Here is a 19,541-nt window from a genome sequence, read left to right on the forward strand (position 1 = left end):
TGACACCGAGTATGTTTGCAGTTCTTTGGATCACTTTTATCTTCAGACTGTATTAAAAAACTAAATAAAACTCTTACCTTCAGTCTTAGAATAGATACTAAGTATCAGTTCCAAGGCAGAAAATGATAACGGTTATGCAATTGGGGTTAAGTGACTTGCCCAGAGTCACACAGCTAGGTCCTCTCTTAGGTCATATTTGAACCTAGGATCTCCTATTTTCAAGCCTGGCTCTCTATCCACTGGGCAACCTTGCTGGCCCTTGTCTATCCACTTAGCCTAGGACTCTCTTCTTCATTGTTGCTTTCCTGGCTTCCTTCAAGGCTCAGCTAAATTCCTACCTTCTACAAGGAGCCTTTCCCATTTCCCCTGAATCTTATGTCTTCTCTCTGAGATTTTATCCAATTTATTTTGTATATAGCTTGTCTGTATGCAGTTAAATGCATGTTGGCTTCTCTGTTCGCTTCTTGAGTTTGGGAACTGTTGTTTGCTTTTCTTAGCTTCACTTAACACAGTGATCAGCATATAGTTAATGTTTAGTAAAATACTTATTAGCTAACTGACTTATTCTAGATCCAGATCTCCTTCCATTATGTCGTACTGCCTTCCTATACTTTGTATTTCTCTTTTTCTGTCATCCCACTCTACCTTGTATTATATTTTTGATGACAGGAACTATGCAATTATCATCTTTTCATTCTTAGCTCCCAGTACAGTGCCCTGTAAACAATTTTTTAAAAATTTTGTTAAATTGTTAAATTGTTATTTGTTAAATTGAATTGAGGTGGCTCTCTCCTAACAATTTTGCAATGGTTGTTGAGTTGTTTTTCAGTTAGTCTGATTCTTCCTAAACCCATTTGAGATTTTCTTAGTAAAGATACTGGAATAATTTGTTATTTCATTCTCCATCTCATTTTACAGATGAGGAAACTAAGGTAGGCAGGGTTAAGTGACTTGCCCAGGATCACATAGCTAAACTTGTCCATGGCTAGATTTGAACTCAGGAAGATGAGTCTTCCTGACTCCAGGCTTGGTGCTATATTCCCTATACCACCTAGTAGTCCTTTGGATAGTGATGGGATTATAGATCCTGTGAGCCATATCCAATCCACCTTATTTTGCAGATGTGGAGACTGAGCTCCAAGAGAAGAATTTGGTCCAAGGTCATGTGGCCAACCACTCAGTAGCAGAGCTGGGAATTCAATCTAGGTTTCTTGACACTAGCTTCAGTGTAGTTTGCAGTTAATCCGCACCAATCAGACCTGAAAGCTACAGGGGGACAGACTGTCAGGCAACTGGAAAGATCATTTCATGAAGTAGAAACTCATCTTCTTAAACCATGGGAGGGGGAAGGTGTGTGCTTGGGGAAGGAAAGGGCAGAGGCTTCTATCTCTTTTTCTGTTAGACTTGTTCCTTTTGCTTCTTTCCAAACCTACTCAGAGAATATTGGAACTGGAAGAAAAGATGCTTAGAAAAGAGAACTTTGAATGCTCCAAATGGAAGGACTTAAGATCATACATCAACAGAACTGGAAGAGACTTTAGGGATCATCTAATCCAATTCTCTCAATTTACTAAAGAAGATACTGAAGCAGGGAGAGGGAAAGTTTGATTAAAGTCACTTTGCTTGTATTTCTTCCTTGCTTCCTTCTCTCCCCTTCAAAAGATTTCCCCTTCATTTCATAGTACTTTGCACATTGTTTATGCTTTGTAGTAAAAGGAGCTGGATTTGAATTCTGGTTTCCATACTTTTCTCCTTTTCCCAGTTCATTCTGTTCATTCATTTTTTTTAAAGCACAGAGATTAACCCCCCCCCCCCATTCTCTCCCTATCTCTACCCTTTTCCCTAATAAGAAAAAAATATTACAAATATTTGTCATCATGTAAAAGATTCCAGTATTAGCCATATTTTTAAAGGAAGAAAATACACTGGTTTACATTCTGAGTCCATCAATTATCTCTCTGGAGTCAAATAGCACATTTCATCATTAGTCCTTTGGCAATATAGTGGATCATTGTATTGATTAGAATTGTGTATGTTGTCCTATTTCTCCTCACTTCACTCTGCATCAGTTCATATAAATCTTCCCAGATTTTTCCTTGATCATCCTCCTTATCATTTCTTATGGCACAATAGTATTCCACATTTTCATATATCATAACTTGTTCAACTATTTCCCAATTGATCTGGCATCTCTTTGTTTCCAATTATTTGCAATCACAAAAAGAGCTGCTGTAAATATTTTTACACATATGGAAACTTTTCTTCTTTCTTTTATCTCCTCATGGCTTCTCTACTTCGGCTCTATGACTATGGGCAAATCACTTAATCCCTTTGGGTTTGAGTTTCTTCTATAAAATATGGTAGTGGTTTGGAATTATCCTGGATACTGATTAGGTCAAAGGTTCTTAACTTTTTTTGTGTGTATTATGGAACTCTTTTTGATTTCTTCTCAGAATCATGTTTTTAAATGTATAAAATGATGCAATAGAATTCCAGAGAAAAACTAAAACTCCAGGTATTTATTAAGAACTTATTAAGTGTTTATAGTGTGCCAGTCTCTGGGCTAAGTCCTAGGGAAACAAATATAAGTAGAAAGAAATAAAACAATTCCTGTCCTCAAGAAGCTTATATTCTAAGCTTTTTTAGTTAGGGAGAAGCTTCACAGTCTAGGGTTCTGTTCTATGTTTCTTGGGGGGGGAGCTGGAGAGAGAGAGAGAGAGAGAGAGAGAGAGAGAGAGAGAGAGAGAGAGAGAGAGAGAGAGAGAGAGAGAGAGAGAGAGAGAATGAATGAGTACTGTGTGTGTGGGAGGGAACTACAGCTTGGAAAAGACCGAGATATGACCAGTACTTTTTTCTCCCCACCCAGGTATATATTTTCCCCCCCTGAAATCTGTCTATGTGTGAAGTAGACTACATGATCTTTAAGATCCTTCCAGGTATAAATCCTATAAATGCATTCTATGTTATTTTATTGATTGCTATTGTAGGCTACATATTTGGGTACATACCAAATCCAAGCTTCATATGTACCCAGACTTTTGGTCTCCAAACTATCTATCTCCATATATTTAGCTGTATACACACATATATAGACATATGTAGAGATATATACATGATATAGATGATATGGATAGATAAGATAGATAGTCTATCCTGTTTCTTCTGCACCCAGAAAAGTTAAGTGACTTGTTCATAGGGAAGTACATAGTGGAGTTGGGATTTGAATTTGGACCTCCTTATTCCAAATCCAGTGTGCTTTCCACTAGATTAACTGTCTTGTTCATTTGTTTATTTAATTTTTAAGAAATCATTTATGTGTGACCTTAAATGCTAGCTTACAGTAAGTCCAGTAGTAGAATAAGACATGTCACAGATAATTATAACACCAGGGATAAATGAATATGTGAAGTGCATAAGAACTGACAAACTATTGTTCAACTCAGAATAGGGAGAGATCAAATCTGTTTCGATGAGTTTTAGAAAGCAAGAACCAACCTTTGAACTAGTCTTTGAAGGATAGGTAGGATTTCATTGATTGTCCATTAGTGGGAAGACATTCCAGGTAACAGCTTGAGGCAATGTGTGGAGGTAGGAAAGCACAATGTAGATTTGGGGGAACATTAAGAATTCACATTTGTCTGGAATATAAAGTATATGAAATTTAGATAGTTAGAGATAAGATTTTTATCTATTGGATTGGAAAGGTATTTTGGGGGAAGAACATGGGAGCTTTGACTACCAGGCTAAAGAATTTGGATTTTATCCTAAAAACAATAAGGGGCCATTTAATGTTGTTGTTTTTTTAATAAAGTGATGTGATTAGAGTAGTACATTAGTAAGATTATTGTGACATGGTTTCCTTGATGAATCAGCGTGGGGAAAAATGGGTGGCAGACCAGTTTGTTGTGACAGTAATGATAGAAATAGATATTTAGAGCTGGATGGGTCCTTTGAGAGCTAGTCCAACCCTTTCATTTTATCTGAGGAACAGAGAAGGGAGCTAAGAGCTAGTGGTAAATCCAAGATTAGAACTGCACTTTTCTTGCACCCTGTGGCGGAGGGTTGTAGGGTCATATATCTAGAATCTAGAGCAGCAAGGAATTTTAGTCCTCTCTCTCATTTTCCATATGAATAACCAGAGGCCTATACAAAACCATTTCTACATTTGTGGTAATATAGTATGTAGGGAGAGAATTTCTTGGCTCCAAAAAGGAGCGAGTTGAGCTAGTTTCTCAGAGCTCTGCCAGTTTCATTCTTTGACTGATTTTCTGACAGTTTAGATACAGAGGTAGAAAGAAAAGGATAAATCAATGATTATAGCAAAATTGCCAAAGTGGGAGAAACTGGGAAAAGAATGGCAGCCTCCCTATCTCTCCCCCACCTCTTGGATTTTCCTATTGCTGAGTAGTTTGTGAGGGCCAGGCAGAAATATAAGTTGCATAATATTGCAATGTGATTATCATAGTGATTATTAGTCAATAGATCAATCAATAAGCATTCAGTTATTAGGCATTTATCTATAAGTCTTGGGAATACAAAAGCAATCTTCCCTCAAGCTTTCATTCTAATAGAGACCACATGTAAATATAGAAGTACATATAAAATAGATGCAATTTATTTTTAAAAATCATTTAATTTATTAATTTATTTTAAAACAATTATTAAACAATTTTTTGAGTTCAAAATTCTCTCTCTCTCTCTTGCTCTTTCCTGTCCCATTAAGAAAGCAAGCAATAAAAAAATGCAATTCCAATTCTCTCATTTTACATAGAAGGAAACTAAGGCCCAGAGAAGGGAAAGGAGCTGTTCATGATACCCAACAATCACTTTAGTTTCAGTCCAAGATGGGAGTTGAACCCTTGCTTGTCTTACAGCTGTCTTACAGCTTCATATCTAATGTTCACTCCTGCCCCTTGACCTGACTGCTTTCTTGGAGTCTTTTGTCAGGGAGAAGGAAGTTGGTATAAGTAGTTGCTTCTCAGAGATTTTTATATTGCTTCAGGCTACACGTTCTAACCAAATCTGTCTGTTATCTCCACCTCACTACTTTTTGTTTCTGCTGGAGAGGAGAGAAGAAGAGTCTTGGTTCTTTGGTACCTTTCTGACGTATGGGTGGGAGTGGGGAGGATGGGTGAAATTGCCCATTTTCAACATATCCTTGGGGAAGGAAGGACAAATGTAGAAAGAGAAGTTAGGCTGTCCAAGTGGTAGGAAACTGTAGTACTCTGTGTTCTGTAGTAGGGTAGGGGTTTTGACCTGTTCCCCTCTGCTTGGGTCTGGGATCACTGACTTATCCACTTCTGGCCTGGGTTGGGCAGGTAGGAGAGAATGGGGAAACCTTTCCTTTTATTGACATTGGCTCTTGCCCCTTCTAAGAAGGTACTTGCTACTCTAAAGCATCTTCTCCACTCTCACTCTTCTCCCTCCATCTCCAGGGGGTGATATAGGATAAAGGGATAGATTTGGAAGAATTGGTCCTGGGTTTGAATTTTGGTGTAGTTAATTATTACTAATGTAATCTTGGTGGGAAATTGCTTAGTTTTTCAGGGTCTTATTTTCTTCATTTATAAAATGAAAGACAGACTGGATTATAGCATACTAGATTTATTTATTTTTCTGAAAGCATCATAGATTTAGAGTTGGATGAGACCTAAGAAGTCATTTAGCCCAACCCCCTTATTTTATGGATCAGGGAACTGAGGCCCACAGGATTGTCCTAGGTCAGCTAGTAAGTGGCAGAGTTAGAGAGATTTCTGAGCAGCTAGGTAGATAGAGTACTGGGTCTGCAGTGAGGAAAACTCATTTTTCTGAGTTCAAGTCTAGCCTCAGATACTTATTAGTTGTGTGACTCTGTACAAGCCACTTAATCATGTTTACCTCAGCTTCCTCATTTATTAAATGAGTTGGAGAAGGCAATGTCAAACCACTCCAGTATCTCTGACAAGAAAACCCCAAAAGGGACATTAATGCACTGCTGGTAGAGCTCCTACCATTCTGGAAGGCAATTTGGAACTAAGCCCAAAAGGCATTAAACGACTGTTTGCCCTTTGATCCAGCCATACCACTGCTGGGTTTATACCTCAAAGAGATAATAAGGAAAAAGACTCATACAAGAATATTCATAGCTGTGCTTTTTGTGCTGGTAAAAAATTGGAAAATGAGGGGATGCCCTTCAATTGAAGAATGGCTGAACAAATTGTGGTATCTGTTGGTGATGGAATACTATTGTGCTCAAAGAAATAATGAACTGGAGGAATTCCATGTGAACTGGAACGACCTCTGGGAATTGATGCAGAGTGAAAAGAGCAGAACCTTATAAACAGAGGCTGATACACTGTGGCACAATCAAATGTAGTGGACTTCCCTACTAGCAGCAATGCAATGATCCAGGACAATGCTGAGGGACTTATGAGAAGGAATGCTATCCACACCCAGAGAAAGAACTGTGGAAATAGAAACAAAGAAGAAAAACAACTGCTTGATAACATGAGTTGATAGGGATATGATTGGGGATGTAGATTCTAAATGATCACCCAAATGCAAATATCAGTAATATGGAACTAGGTCTTGATCAATGACAGATGTAAAACCTAATGGAATTGGGTGTTGGCTACAGGAGGGGGGTGGAAAGAGGTGAGGGAAAGAACATGATTCATGTAACCATGGAACAATATTCTAAATTAATTAATTAAATGAATGAACTTAAAAAAAGAGAAAACCCCCAAAAGGGGTCACCAAGAGTCAGACACAACTGAAAAACAAAACAACAGTTATTTCTAAGATTTTCTATCTCTGAATTCCAGGGTCCTTTGGTAAGGATAGTAGATGAATCATTATCTCTTACCTAGAAGGAGAGATTATTTTATTAACCTCCCACTCAGTACAAGAATATTTTCAGCTGCCTCACTGACAAGGTAATCTTACAGACCCTGTGGGAAACAACTCTAATAATGGGGAAATTCACTTTCTTATGAGGCAGTTGTTTAGTCATTTCAGTTGTGTCAGACTCCCTCATTTGGGGTTTTCCTGGCAAAGACACTGATTTCCTTATCCAGCTCATTTTATGGAAAAGGAAACTGAGGCAAACAGGATCGAGTGACTTTTACAGGGTCACACAGCTAGTAAGTATCTGAGGCCAGATATGAATTCAGGTAGAGGAATCTTCCTTGACTATAGGACAAATGCCCTGCCAACTATGAGGCTGACTGTTCTATTATTGGACAATTCTGTTAGGAAGCTTCCTTATGTTGGACCAAAGTCTGCTTCCAGCTCAGTAATTGAAGTTCAATTCTCTGACACCCCATAGAACAAGACTACTTCCCAAAATGTGCCAGAAGCAGGAGGATATGTGAAATTAAACTCTAATAAGGGCAGGCATCATTAACTCCACCTGGATGGTAAAGTGGAAAGAGTGGACTCATAGGATATAAGTTTGAATCTTGTTTGCCTCTGCTAGTCAAATCAACTTTATTTCTCTAGGCTTCAGTTATGAAGTTTAGGATGGGTCCCCTCAGTATGTTAATTGCTACACATATGATAATTGTCACACAAGATAGACAAGGCATTTGACTGAATTTCTTCCAATGCAGGTTCTATTTTTTTTTGCTTTTCTTTCTGTTCCTAATCTTTAATCCAGTGCCTGGCACATTTTAGGCCTTAATTAATTAATGAGTGAATAACCATGCAGTGTGCTGTGCGCTGGGGATACAAACAGAAAATAAAGACAATCCCTGCTCTTAAGGAACTCACTTTTTAATGGGGTAGACAACATGTTGCTATTGATTGACTGACTAATTGATTTACTGACTAGCAGGGATAGGCTATGAGCGCTATTATTACAGGGAACATTAAAGTGGATGAAATTACAGCTCCATTTATAACATTCACTCATTGGTTTATGTACTGATCTATTTAAATTTTACTTCATTTGAAGTATTTGAGCATAAATTGAGGGAGTTGGTCAGGATGATCTCTAAAGGCCCTTCCAACTCTAAATCATTCTGTGATCCTATAATACATGTAGAAAATAAGGCAGGAGTAGGTTGTGAAGGGGTGCTGAGCAGGTGTGGGATTTCCCCATAGTCACATAGTGTGAATTGGTGGCAAAGCCAGGACTAGAACTGAGGAAGGACGATTCTGTAGCTCAGGCTCTTTCAACTACTTCACACTGCCACTTTATGCCATGTCATGAACTCTGTTGTGCATCCTTAATGGAGAAAGGAGAGTCTTGTAGAACCAGCTCTGGCTGCTTCTTTGGAATAGTGAGGGTTGGGAAGGAGGACTTTCTGCTGGGTAAATCACTTCCATCTAGGACTACCTGGAAAGGAATTACAGACAAATTACTTGACTGTCAGGACTTTCTGCTAGGTAAATCACTTCCATCTAGGACTACCTGGGAAGGAATTACAGACAATTACTTGACTGTCAGTCAAGGGTAGTTTATCATCCCAATCAAACCCTGCTAAAAATAGGGCCACCAATTTATTAATAGGAAGAGCAGGAAATAGTGGGAAATATAACTTGAATCAGATGAGAGAACCCATGAATGTGTGTACATAGTACAGTCAGTCAACCTATGTGTACTAGGTGTCTCCTCTGGGGTCAACTCTGTGTTCTGTGTTGTAGGGATATAGAAAAGTCTAGGACATGGTCCTTGTCCTCAAGCTTAAGTCTAGTTGGGATGCAGTGAGAAGAGTTGTGGTCTAGGAATTCATTCACTTTTCTCCTGTCTGCTCCCCACCTCTTCCAAGCACTTAACAGTCTAATTGGGGCTATTGGTGGAATGGAACTCTTATACAAAGAAATAAATGTCATACAAAGTAAAATATAATGAAGATGTGAGAGAAGTACAAAGTGCTGATCAAGATCTTAGGAAAGAAATGTCACTTCAGACTGAAAGAGGTTGGGAAAGCTTCTGGAAGAGGTGGAATTCAAGTTGTGTCTAGTTGGAGATTGGTGTGACAATGGTGGGATTCCAAGAGTAGAAATGTTAGAAGCAAGGATAGTGATGGGGAATAAATGGGTGATGGATGGCAGGGAGTTTATAGGATTTAGGATATAAAGCTAGAAAGGAACTTAGAAAGCATCTAGTCTAATCTTTCATTTTATAGATAATGAAATTAAAGTCTAGGGGAGGGAAATAACTTTCTGGCAGCCATATAGGTAGTAAGTAGCAGGCCAGAGAGGAATCGGGTGAAAAAAGTCATCTAGGGTAGATGGGTAGTGCCAGCTTGTAGATGCTGTGAGAAGGGATGACCATCTTGTAATGTAAAGAGGAGGTGAATAAGCATGAAAGATCATTTCATCTTTGAGGGTCAGTGAAGAGACTGGTAAATAGAAAGATTTGGTTGGAAAGATGGATTAAGCCAAGATGATGGGAGACTTTGAAGGAGGCCATTTTATATTTTCAAAGTTACAAATAAACAAAGAATACAATTCTGTGTAAAACCATAAAAAATGGAACTAATTATATTTTCATAAAAGAAAAGCTAATCTTTTGACAAAAATGATAAAAAAAAAAGCCCCAAACTTGTTTGCTCTGGATCACCTCCCAATTTTATTTCTCCATGGACTTCAAAAATTTTTTTTCTTTTTTTTCTGTGGATATTGTTAGGGGGCTATTGTTCTGATTCTGTTTTTCATCACTTAGCATTTCATCCTATTGCTTTCCCAGATTTCTTTTGCATTCTGTCTTTGCTCCCCCCCCTTTTATTGCAAAAGAATAGTTGCTGTGTGTTGGGCCAGCCTTCCACAGGGGATAGGATCTTGGAGGTGGGACAGTGTCAGCGAAATGATGGATGGGAGACACAGCTTTTGCATTCAACCCACAGCACAGGTTTCACAGGATAAACTGCTCCACTTTGGCTGAGGCCTGGCTTTATTTTATACCTTCATGATCACACATCTACTTGGCACACAGTTTCATTCTCAACATACATGTTCCCATGGAACCTAACAACAGACAGGAAGCCTAGGGAGATAGTCAATGAAACATTGATGCTAAGGGCAGGATCAGTGGGTAGAATCAACATGACCCAGATATAGTTTAGGGAATTCAGAGCACAGATTTGCCAGAAGTTTTTATGCCTAGAAAAGAGGTCCTATCTAAGTGGGTATATAAGAATCCTTAGGTTTAACTTTGTAAGTGGGCTCTCCTGGTAATATCCTGGGGGGACAGAGTGGGACATCTATATTAACCCTGCAAGCATGTTGCTCTCATCTCTATTTTTCCTGGGACTAAGTAAAAATAATAATCATGGCAATTCCAATAATAAGAGGATTTTAATAATGAATGTCACTTAGGGGGGTTTCAGTGGGTGTTTCCATCCTTCCTAGGGGCTGCTTTGCACGTGGACCATGTCAAACAGTGTGGTCTTTGATGGCTCTTGGCAAATAGTCATGTCAATACCCTTAAATTTTAATTCAATAGTTAAACTATATTAGTGATGATGATGATGATGATGATGAAGATGATAGCCAACATTTCAGTAGCATTTGCTATGTGCCAAGCACTGGGCTAATAGCTTATCAATTATTCTTTCATTTGACCCTCACAACAACCATGGGAAGTAGGCTCTATTATTATCCTCATTTTATAATTGAGATAAACAGGTTAATTGACTGCCCAGGGTCACATAGCTGGTAAGTATGTGAGGCCAGATTTGAATTCAGGAAGATGAGCCTGGGCACTTCTATTCACTGTGCCACTTAGCTTCTTGGTTAATGTGGTATAGTGTAAATTAGAGTCAGAAAACCTAGGTTTGAATTCTCGTTCTGTGTTTTTTCCACCTAATTCACTTATCCTCTCTGGACATCTGTTTCCTCATCTGTAAAACTGAACTAGATGACTGATAAGGTCCCTTTTTTAATCCCCATTTACATATTGAGGACACAGGTTCAAGATCTAGGATTCTATTAAGGTAGGGCACTGTGTCCTAGGTACTGGAGATCCTGAGAGAAAAAAATGAAACAATCCTCTACCTACAAAGAACTTATGTTTTAAGGGGAGTGGAGAGAGAATGAAGAAGTGTTCCAAGATGTGAGGATAGGGTCTGGGCCTGTGGTTTTATTGATATAGTTAACTAATGGATGAAGGAATTCACTCTGCCAATGTACATCAACACCTTCTTTCTTGCCTAGAGTCCTTGGAAGTTAAGTGACTTACCCAGGGTCATATAGTCAGCATGTCAAGAAGTGGGACTCAAACTTAATTCTTCTTGGCTCCATGGCTCTGTACACACTCTGTAGCCACTATGCCCAGACTGGTTCTCTCCAAATGCAAACAGAAAAGTAAATCAGATAAGGCATTCTGTAGCTATTCAGTTTAACATGCAGGATGTTTCCATGTTGGGTTTTTTTTTTTTTTCAATTTTCTGTTGTAACTAATACTAGTGTGAATATTTTTCTACCAGTAGCTCTTTTTTTCCTTTTTCAGTATTTTGTTAGGTCATAGGCAGTCCTAGTTGTGTGATTTCTGGGTCAGAGGATGTGATTTGTTTTGTAATTCTTATTGTATAATGGTTCTGCCAATGGCCTAATAATGTGACTATTCCCCTATAGCTTTGCCACCTTGTATTTTATTGTTTTATTTATCTTTTTTTTCAATAATATGAAAAAATTTTTTTTCAATAATTCAATAATTTTTTTCAATAAATAACAAGTTAGTACTTAGGGGTAATTAGGTGGCTGAGAGTCAAGAAGGCCTGAGTTCAAATCTGGCCTCAAATATTTTAATAGTTGTATGACCTTTGGCAAATCACTTAACCTCTTCTTGCCTCAGTTTCCTCATATGTAAATGGGGATAATACTAGCACTTACCTCCCAGGGTTGTTAAGAGGATCAAATGAAATAATAATTGTAAAGTGCTTAGCACGATCCTTGGAACATAGTAAGTACTCTACAAATGTTGGCCATTATCATCATTGTTGCTACTTCAGTGTTGTTTTCTCAGATTAATGGAAAATTTGGCACTTTTTTAAGTGATTATTTTTTTTAATTGACATTTTATTTGGTCATTTCTGAGCATTATTCATTGGATACAAAGATCATTTTCTCTCCCCCCCCCCCCCCCATCCCATAGCCAATGCGAGATTCCACTGGGTATCACATATGTTCTTGATTCGAACCCATTTCCATGTTGTTGGTATTTGCATTGGAGTGTTCATTTAGAGTCTCTCCTCAGTCATATCCCCTCCACCCCTGTAGTCAAGCAGTTGCTTTTCCTCGGTGTTTTTACTCCCAGAGTTTGTCCTCTGCTTGTGGATAGTGTTTGTTGTTTTTTTTTTCTCCTAGATCCCTGCAGATTGTTCAGGGACATTACACTGCCACTAATGGAGAAGTCCATTACGTTCGATTGTATCACAGTGTATCAGTCTGTGTACAATGTTTTCCTGGTTCTGCTCCTTTAGCTCTGCATAACTTCCTGGAGGTTGTTCCAGTCTCCATGGAATTCCTCCACTTTATTATTCCTTTGAGCACAATAGTATTCCATCACCAACATATACCACAATTTGTTCAGCCATTCCCCAATTGATGGGCATCCCTCGTTTTCCAATTTTTGGCCACCACAAAGAGCGCGGCTATGAATATTCTTGTACATGTCTTTTTCCTTATTATCTCTTTGGGGTACAAACCCAGCAGTGCTATGGCTGGATCTAAGGGCAGACAGTATTTTACTGCCCTTTGGGCATAGTTCCAAATTGCCCTCCAGAATGGTTGGATCAGTTCACAACCTCACCAGCAATGAATTAGTGTCCCTACTTTGCCACATCCCCTCCAGCATACTTTGCCACATCCTCTCCAGCATTTAAGTGATTATTAACAAATCCATTTTTCTATCTTGTCTCCTGATACTATCTGATGATTTAAACACTGGAGGAACATGCATAACTGGGTATTAAGTATCTATTTAATATATTTATCACCAACATTTTCTCCTGATCTATTTCTTTTTTATGCTGGATATGTTACTTTCTATTTTTGCATAACCAACCATATTTATTTCCCTCAGTTTCCAAAAATAATCTTTAATAAACATTGATCAAGTGGAAGAATTTGTTCAGTAGCTTAATAAATACATTTTTCCTGAAGGGAGTTTTTGAGACAAGTTGTAGTAGGTAGTAGGGAATCACTGGAATTTTTTGAGCCACAGAGATGATTCCTCCTTCCAGAAGATCTGGACTGGCCTAACTCTAGGACTTTTTCCACCTCTGAGATTTTATGAGGGAAATGGTCAGAGAAGGACTTTAGGAAGATGATTTGAATAACAAATTTGATGGGAGTGGAGAGACTATAAAGGAATGGAGACTTAAAAAAATTTTTTTATTGCTCTACCTTGTTTGTATGTCACCTAAAATTTCTCCCTTCCTCCCACCCCAAAAGGAAACTGTTGTAGTCCAGGCAAGAGGAGGAAAGTCCTCTGATGGGAGAGTGGTTTTGGAAATGGGAGGAGTGGGGCAGTGGATAAGAAAGACAGTCATCTGTGGGTATCTCTCAGTTTCTGTATGTGACTCCTACCTTCTTAGCTGTGCTAAAAACTCTTTGAGGGCCTTTTTTTTTTTGCACTTAACCACACTTGTCCTTGATGATAGGTATTTAGGTGTTCATAATATGAACTCCTTGAGAGAAGGGCTTGACTATATCTTATCAATCTTTGTGTCCCCAGAGCTGAACACTGGACCTTGTCCACTGTAGGTGCTTAAATACTGTTTATTTCATTGAATTTCTTGTCCACATCTCCCTCGAGTCACCACAGAGCCATGTGCACAGTGGCCTTTCAGTAAATAATTTTTTTGTTTGTACAGTGAGGCTAATGCACATTTCTGCTACTTCAGCCCTCCTCTTCCTCCCCATCTACAAGTGCCTTCCCTCTGAGATTATCTCCCTTTCATACTGTAGAGATCTTATAAGTACAAAGTTGTTTGAGTTTATCTCCCTCATTAGAATTTGGGCTTTCTGAGAGCTCGGACCATGTTTATGCCTTTCTCTATATTTCCAGTGCTTGAGAGATACATAAATGCTTGGTAAATGCTTGTTGGAAGCCCCTAGTTAGTCAGAGGCCATGTGCATTCATTCAGAGGATCTGATGTAGATGTAGAGCTGGAAGGGATTTCTCAGAAGCCATGTAGTCAGAGGCTTCCCCTCCCCCTCATTTTATAGTTGTGCAAACTGGTTCCCTCCCTCCCCCCACATAGGAAAAGTAAAGTGACTTACTTAGGGTCATACAGGCAGTAAACATCTGAGGCAGGATTGTGGGTTCAATCTACATTGAAGCTAGTTCCTCTAATCCACACCTAGAGCTCTTTCCACCCAACCATGCTTCCTTCCTTTTCACTGGACAAGCATTTAAAAAATGTTAAAAAAAATTATTTTTTTACTTTTTGTCTTAGTGACAGCTCCAAGACAGAGGCAAACAGGGTTAAATGACTTGCCTAGGGTCACACAGCTAGAAAATGTTTGGGGCCAGATTTCAACCCAGCCCCTCCTGACTTTAGGCCTGGCATTCTGTCCACTTAGCCACCTAGCTGCCCCCTGCACAAGCATTTTTTGAGTGCCTACTACATACCAGGTACTAAATTATAAGCTAGGTGATGGAGTTACAAAGGCAGTCCCTGACTTCAAAGGGATTATTACATTCTACTTAAGGGATTTAACCTGTACCAGATAAGTAAGTCCAAAATATATAGCAGGTCCCTGACCTAGATGAGGCTGCCTGAGATGCTGATCTCTGACCATACAGGTGGCCTGGGTCCCCTTTGGTAGGAATTTGCTAGCTCTTCCCTTTGCAAAATGGCCTGCTTATTAGACCTTTTAAAAAAAAATTATGAATCCCATTCAATATGTTTTTATATTGTTGTGGGGTTTTATTTGCTTGTTTTGGGTTATGTTATATTCATAGAAATCCTCCAAAGGGAAATTCCATCCATGGAGCACAGGAGAGACTGGGCCCCTTCCCCATCTGCCCAAGTATTACCATGGGAACAGTGACTCAGCTGACTAGTTGAGGGTGAGGCCCAGTTGGGAAAGATAGAGATTTGTAATTGTATCTCCAAGTGTCTGAGGTTTGAAGGAGTGAATGACAAGGGGGTCAAGTTTGAGCAAACCTAGACTTAGAACAATTTAAAAAAAAAGTCATCTTTTCACTATGAAAGAGGAACATGCCGGGATTTTCTTTAAAGCTAAAAGCCACATTGTGATGAAATATGAGGGTGGGAGGAGGGGGCAAGTATTATAGAAGTTTTAAGAGAATGAGGGGAAACTGCAGTTATGCATTTGATCTGTACAATAAGACACCAACGAGACTCCAATAGGAAACTCCCAGCTCTATCTATGACTCTGCTCTCAGTCATTTAACCCCTTTGGACCTCAGTTACTTCATTTGTAAATAAATGAAAGGAATCTATAGACTAGTTGCTCTCTCATTTCCTGTTCAACTCTAATTCTGTGATCCAGTGGCTATTTGTTCTACTGCTACAATTGCAGGCTTAAAGGGGGACCCATGTTGGACCACTGCTACATCCTGACTCTGGACTAACTAATTTTACTCCAGGGTGAGAAATTACAGGGAATGTGTCCAGTTGGGGAAATTGCAGGCACACAGCTTAGTTACAGAGCCAAGCTGAATCCAGAAATGTTGCTTAAGGGAATTCCTCAGTTATAGATTCTCTCTGACTTGTCCTCTGAGCTTAGCCCTTTCCACCTAGATCTTTCTCTTGCTTTAACTCTCTTTCAAGGACTGACTTCTCTTCCTTTTGCGTTTATTTCCTGAGTCTAAGCTAAAACCCAGTTCTTGTGATCTGTCATTGAAGACGTCCTTTCCTCCTCCTGTATTTTTTAGGTTTCACCCTCAAATTCATGTAGATTGTCCTCTGGAGCAGGGGTCCCCAAACTACAGCCTGTGGGCCACATGAGGCCCCCTGAGACCATTTATCTGGCCCTCACCACACTTCTGGAAGGGGCACCTCTTTCATTGGTGGTCAGTGAGAGAAGCACTGTATGTGGCAGTGTCACAAAGTGCAGCATCGCTCACGCACATTACTACTTCCGGTGACATAATCCTTTGCATGGTGCCTCGTTCTGAGAGTAACTGAATGAGAACGAGGCGCCATGCAAAGGATTATGTGGCTGCACAATGGAAGATGTCAGCATGGTGAGCAGCAATCTGGGGGAGGGGATTCTGCACTGTGTATACTGCTGCCCGCTATAGTGGTGGCAGTGACGGGCCTGTGCAAGGTGTGACAAGCCCATCACAGCCAGCGCTGCAGCCTCCGCTATCCCAGACAGTGGTATACAGATTGGTTTATAGTTTTTTTTATAGTCTGGCCCTCCAATGGTCTGAGGGACAGTGAACTGGCCCCTTTGTAAAAAGTTTGGGGACCCTGCTCTGGAGAGTCTGCTAAACCTCGATGACTGTGTTCTCCCAGCCTCTATTCACCTTCTAAACTGGCTTTCCCCGTCTTCTGGCCTTAACTTCTTTTCTTTTTACTCCTCTGCTCCCAGAATGATTATACAGTGGTGGGAATAACACCTGGGTATGGAATCAGGATATAGATTTAGATCTTGGGCTCTACTCCTCCAGGTGACCTTGGCCAACAAGTCTCTGTAAGAGCCTGCAATTGTATGTCACTGTAAGAGTTATAAATTATTTTCAAGGTCCCACCTCTCTAGGTCCCAGTTTGCTCTTCTGTCAAATGAGGGGCTTGGATAAAATGATTTCTAAGGGCCCATCTAGTTCTAAATCCTGTCATCTTATGTTTTTCCCAGTCAACTCTGCCAGGACAGATGAATGTTTATAACAGCTCCACCTCATTGCAGGATCTCTAGGAAATGACTCTTGTCTGCAGCAAACATGGAGAACCATAAAACATAGGGAGTAGAGATGGGACTCTTCAATCCTGCCCAGCAGAGTAAGTGAGGAGTGGCCAGAACTAGAACTCAGTTTTCAGACAATTCACAAACCTACGCTTATGCCAGGACTTAGCATCAGGAAAAGTGCAATGAGTACTAGCTCAAGTGCCAGAGCACCTGGGTTCAAATTCTGTTTCTGCAGTTTTACTATCTGTTTGACCTTGGATAAATCACTTGGACCTTACTGGTCTTTGATTTTTTTTAAACCCTTATATTCTGTCTTAGAAGCAATACTATGTATTGGTTCCAAAGCAGAAGAGTGGGAAGGGCAAGGCAGTAGGGGTTAAGTGACTTGCCCAGGGTCACACAGCTAGTATCTGAGGCCAGATATGAACTAGGACCTCCTGTCTCTAGGTCTGGCTCTCAGTCCACTGAACTCCCCAGCTGCCCCCGTCTTTGGTTTTTTATCTCTAAAGTGAGAGAGTTGGACTAGATGTTGGCTCCAGTCCTTACCAGCTCTAGATAAGAGATCGCTTCCTCTCTCAGGGACTACTTCCCCGACTTCATAATGAGGGTGTGAAACTTAATCTGCCACCTCTCCCCTGCCCTTTGCAACCTCAGTTGCTCTGAAGGCTTCAGGTCTTGTGTGTGAAGGGGCAGGTTTAAAGGTGGCAGACATCAGGGATGCCATAAGTAAAAAATAGTGGTTAAAACCAGGATTTTGGCCTAGATCAGCGGTTCTCAACCTCTCAATTTGTAGCCATGAGAATACACAATGCATATCAGGTATTTACATTCAGAATCATCATGTAGCAAAATTATAGTTTGAAGTAGCCACCAAAATAATTTTTTGGTTTGGGGTCATGGCCACATGAGGAACTGTATTGCGGGGTCACTCCCCTGCAGTGCTAAAATGCTATGATGAAAGCTTCCCTGAGCCTCAGCCTCCTTACTTGCAGAGGGGAGATCATGGTCTCTGCCCTCTGCCTCTCTGGACTTTGGGAATGATCCTGTGAGATAACTGATATGCACATACTTTGGAAATGGGAAATGGTAAAATTTGGTACATGTGGGAGATGTTTTCACAATCAAATTTCATTGTGTCTGTGAACTCTCTGGGCCCCTCCCCTGCGGCCACGGAGAACAGCTCTTGGCTAACCTTCTCTTCATCCCTCTCTGATTTTCAGCTGAGAACATCTGGGCCTCCCCTTACCCCCAGCCCTGTGGGTCAGGGACTGAGCCAGGTAAGAGAATTTTTCAACCATATAAAGTCATTTCAGTCAGGACAATGGAGAGATGAGATCCTTGTCTAGGCTGTCAGGCAGCCCATGGCTGTGTGCAAAGCTCGCTCACAATCACTTGGATCAAGAAGGGTGAGGTGAGGATTTATTTTTTTGTCCACACCTATGCTTTGGTCGTGTCAGGAGCTCTCTGATGAGGAAACTCCGTTCCTTCGCCAATGTAGCTCAACGACTGTCCTTCGATTTATAGCTGGAGAGAGTTGCCTGAAAAATTAAGGGGCCTTCCCAGAGTTCCACAGCCTTTGTGCTTAAACCCAAGTCATCCTGTCCTGTCTCCAGGCCTGGCTGCCTGCACAGAATGCCACACTGCTTCTCTGGTATCAAGGACCTTGGAGCCTTCTTGGGGCAGACAGGCCACCAACAACAAAAAGGACCAAAGATTAGTGTCAAAGGAATTATTACCTATAACAGAGAAAAGGGTAATATGATATTTCAGTGGGAAGAACAATGCTCCAGGGAATTAGAGAAACCCATGTTCTAATCTCAGGCTGAGTACTAACTCACTGTGTGACCCTGGGCACTTCATTTCTTGCTTGGACTAATTTTCCTCCTGCCAATCAGGGATAACCTGTGTTTAGCTCCCCCACAGTACTGTTGGGAGGCTCCTTGAGCAGATGAGTAAATGGTTTAGAAAGTATTTTGAAAATTTCACAAGAGGACACATCTAGGTAGCACTAGTCAGTGCTAGGCCTGAAGTCAAGAGGACTTGGGTTCAAATCTGCCCTCAGACCCTTCCTAGCTGGGCAAATCATTGCCTAGTCTTTACTGCTCTTCTTCCTTGGAACAAATACATGGTGTTGATTTTAAGTCAGAAGGTACGGGTTTAAAACAATGCAGAAGAGCAAATGTCTTAGGATATTAGTCCTTCAATCTGATGTCACTAAGACCGTTGGTGACATCTGTCCCATATTTTTCTTACTGACTTGAATGGAGGGAGCAGTTTAGCTGGAGGCCAGCTGTTTTCTCAGTAGTACATGCTTCCCTTTATGCTAAAATGATGGTGTTGTGGATTTCTGTCCCCCATCCCCTCCCTGAGTCATATCTACTTGTTCCCTACTTGGGACAGAACCTAATGGCTGGGGAGTCTTTTATTACAGGGCTTGGGAGTGGTAAGAGAAGAGATGGACTTCTCTGTACCACCAGAGGAACAAAAGCAAATGGTAGTGTCTATCAGTGGATTAGCACATGTCTGGGAAATGCCTTTTAGATCAAAGAAAGCAATAGCCCCTGCCTTCAAGCAGCTGATGTTCTATTGCAGAAAACAACATGGCCCCATATAAGTATTTACAAACTATGTAAAAGTAAATACAAAATGTAAAAGTAAATACAAAAAAAGCACCTGGGTGGCTCAGTGAGGCCACTGAGAGCCAGACCTAGAGATGGGAGGTCCTGGGT

At 40.3% G+C, this 19,541-nt stretch overlaps 1 protein-coding gene across 10 annotated transcripts in view; it reads left to right on the forward strand.

The window, feature by feature from the left end:
- The window catches only part of SRC (SRC proto-oncogene, non-receptor tyrosine kinase), a 115,982-nt gene that overhangs the window by 38,439 nt on the left and 58,002 nt on the right, over positions 1-19,541 (forward strand). For 4 of the 10 annotated variants that reach the window (XM_056811924.1, XM_056811923.1, XM_056811930.1 and 1 more), the window contains one exon: positions 18,033-18,089. The exons of 4 other annotated variants lie outside the window; for them this stretch is intronic. Coding sequence is in view for 2 of the 6 variants with exons in the window: in XM_007474355.3 (XP_007474417.2) it covers positions 2,897-2,936; positions 18,033-18,089 (97 nt within the window). In the remaining 4 variants the exon portion in view is untranslated. Of the gene's footprint in view, positions 1-2,866; positions 2,937-18,032; positions 18,090-19,541 lie in introns of all 10 variants that reach the window. 2 more of the 10 variants (XM_007474355.3, XM_007474358.3) reach the window with 1 other exon arrangement.

This window comes from Monodelphis domestica, chromosome 1, assembly GCF_027887165.1.
Source record: "Monodelphis domestica isolate mMonDom1 chromosome 1, mMonDom1.pri, whole genome shotgun sequence".
Taxonomy (NCBI): domain Eukaryota; kingdom Metazoa; phylum Chordata; class Mammalia; order Didelphimorphia; family Didelphidae; genus Monodelphis; species Monodelphis domestica.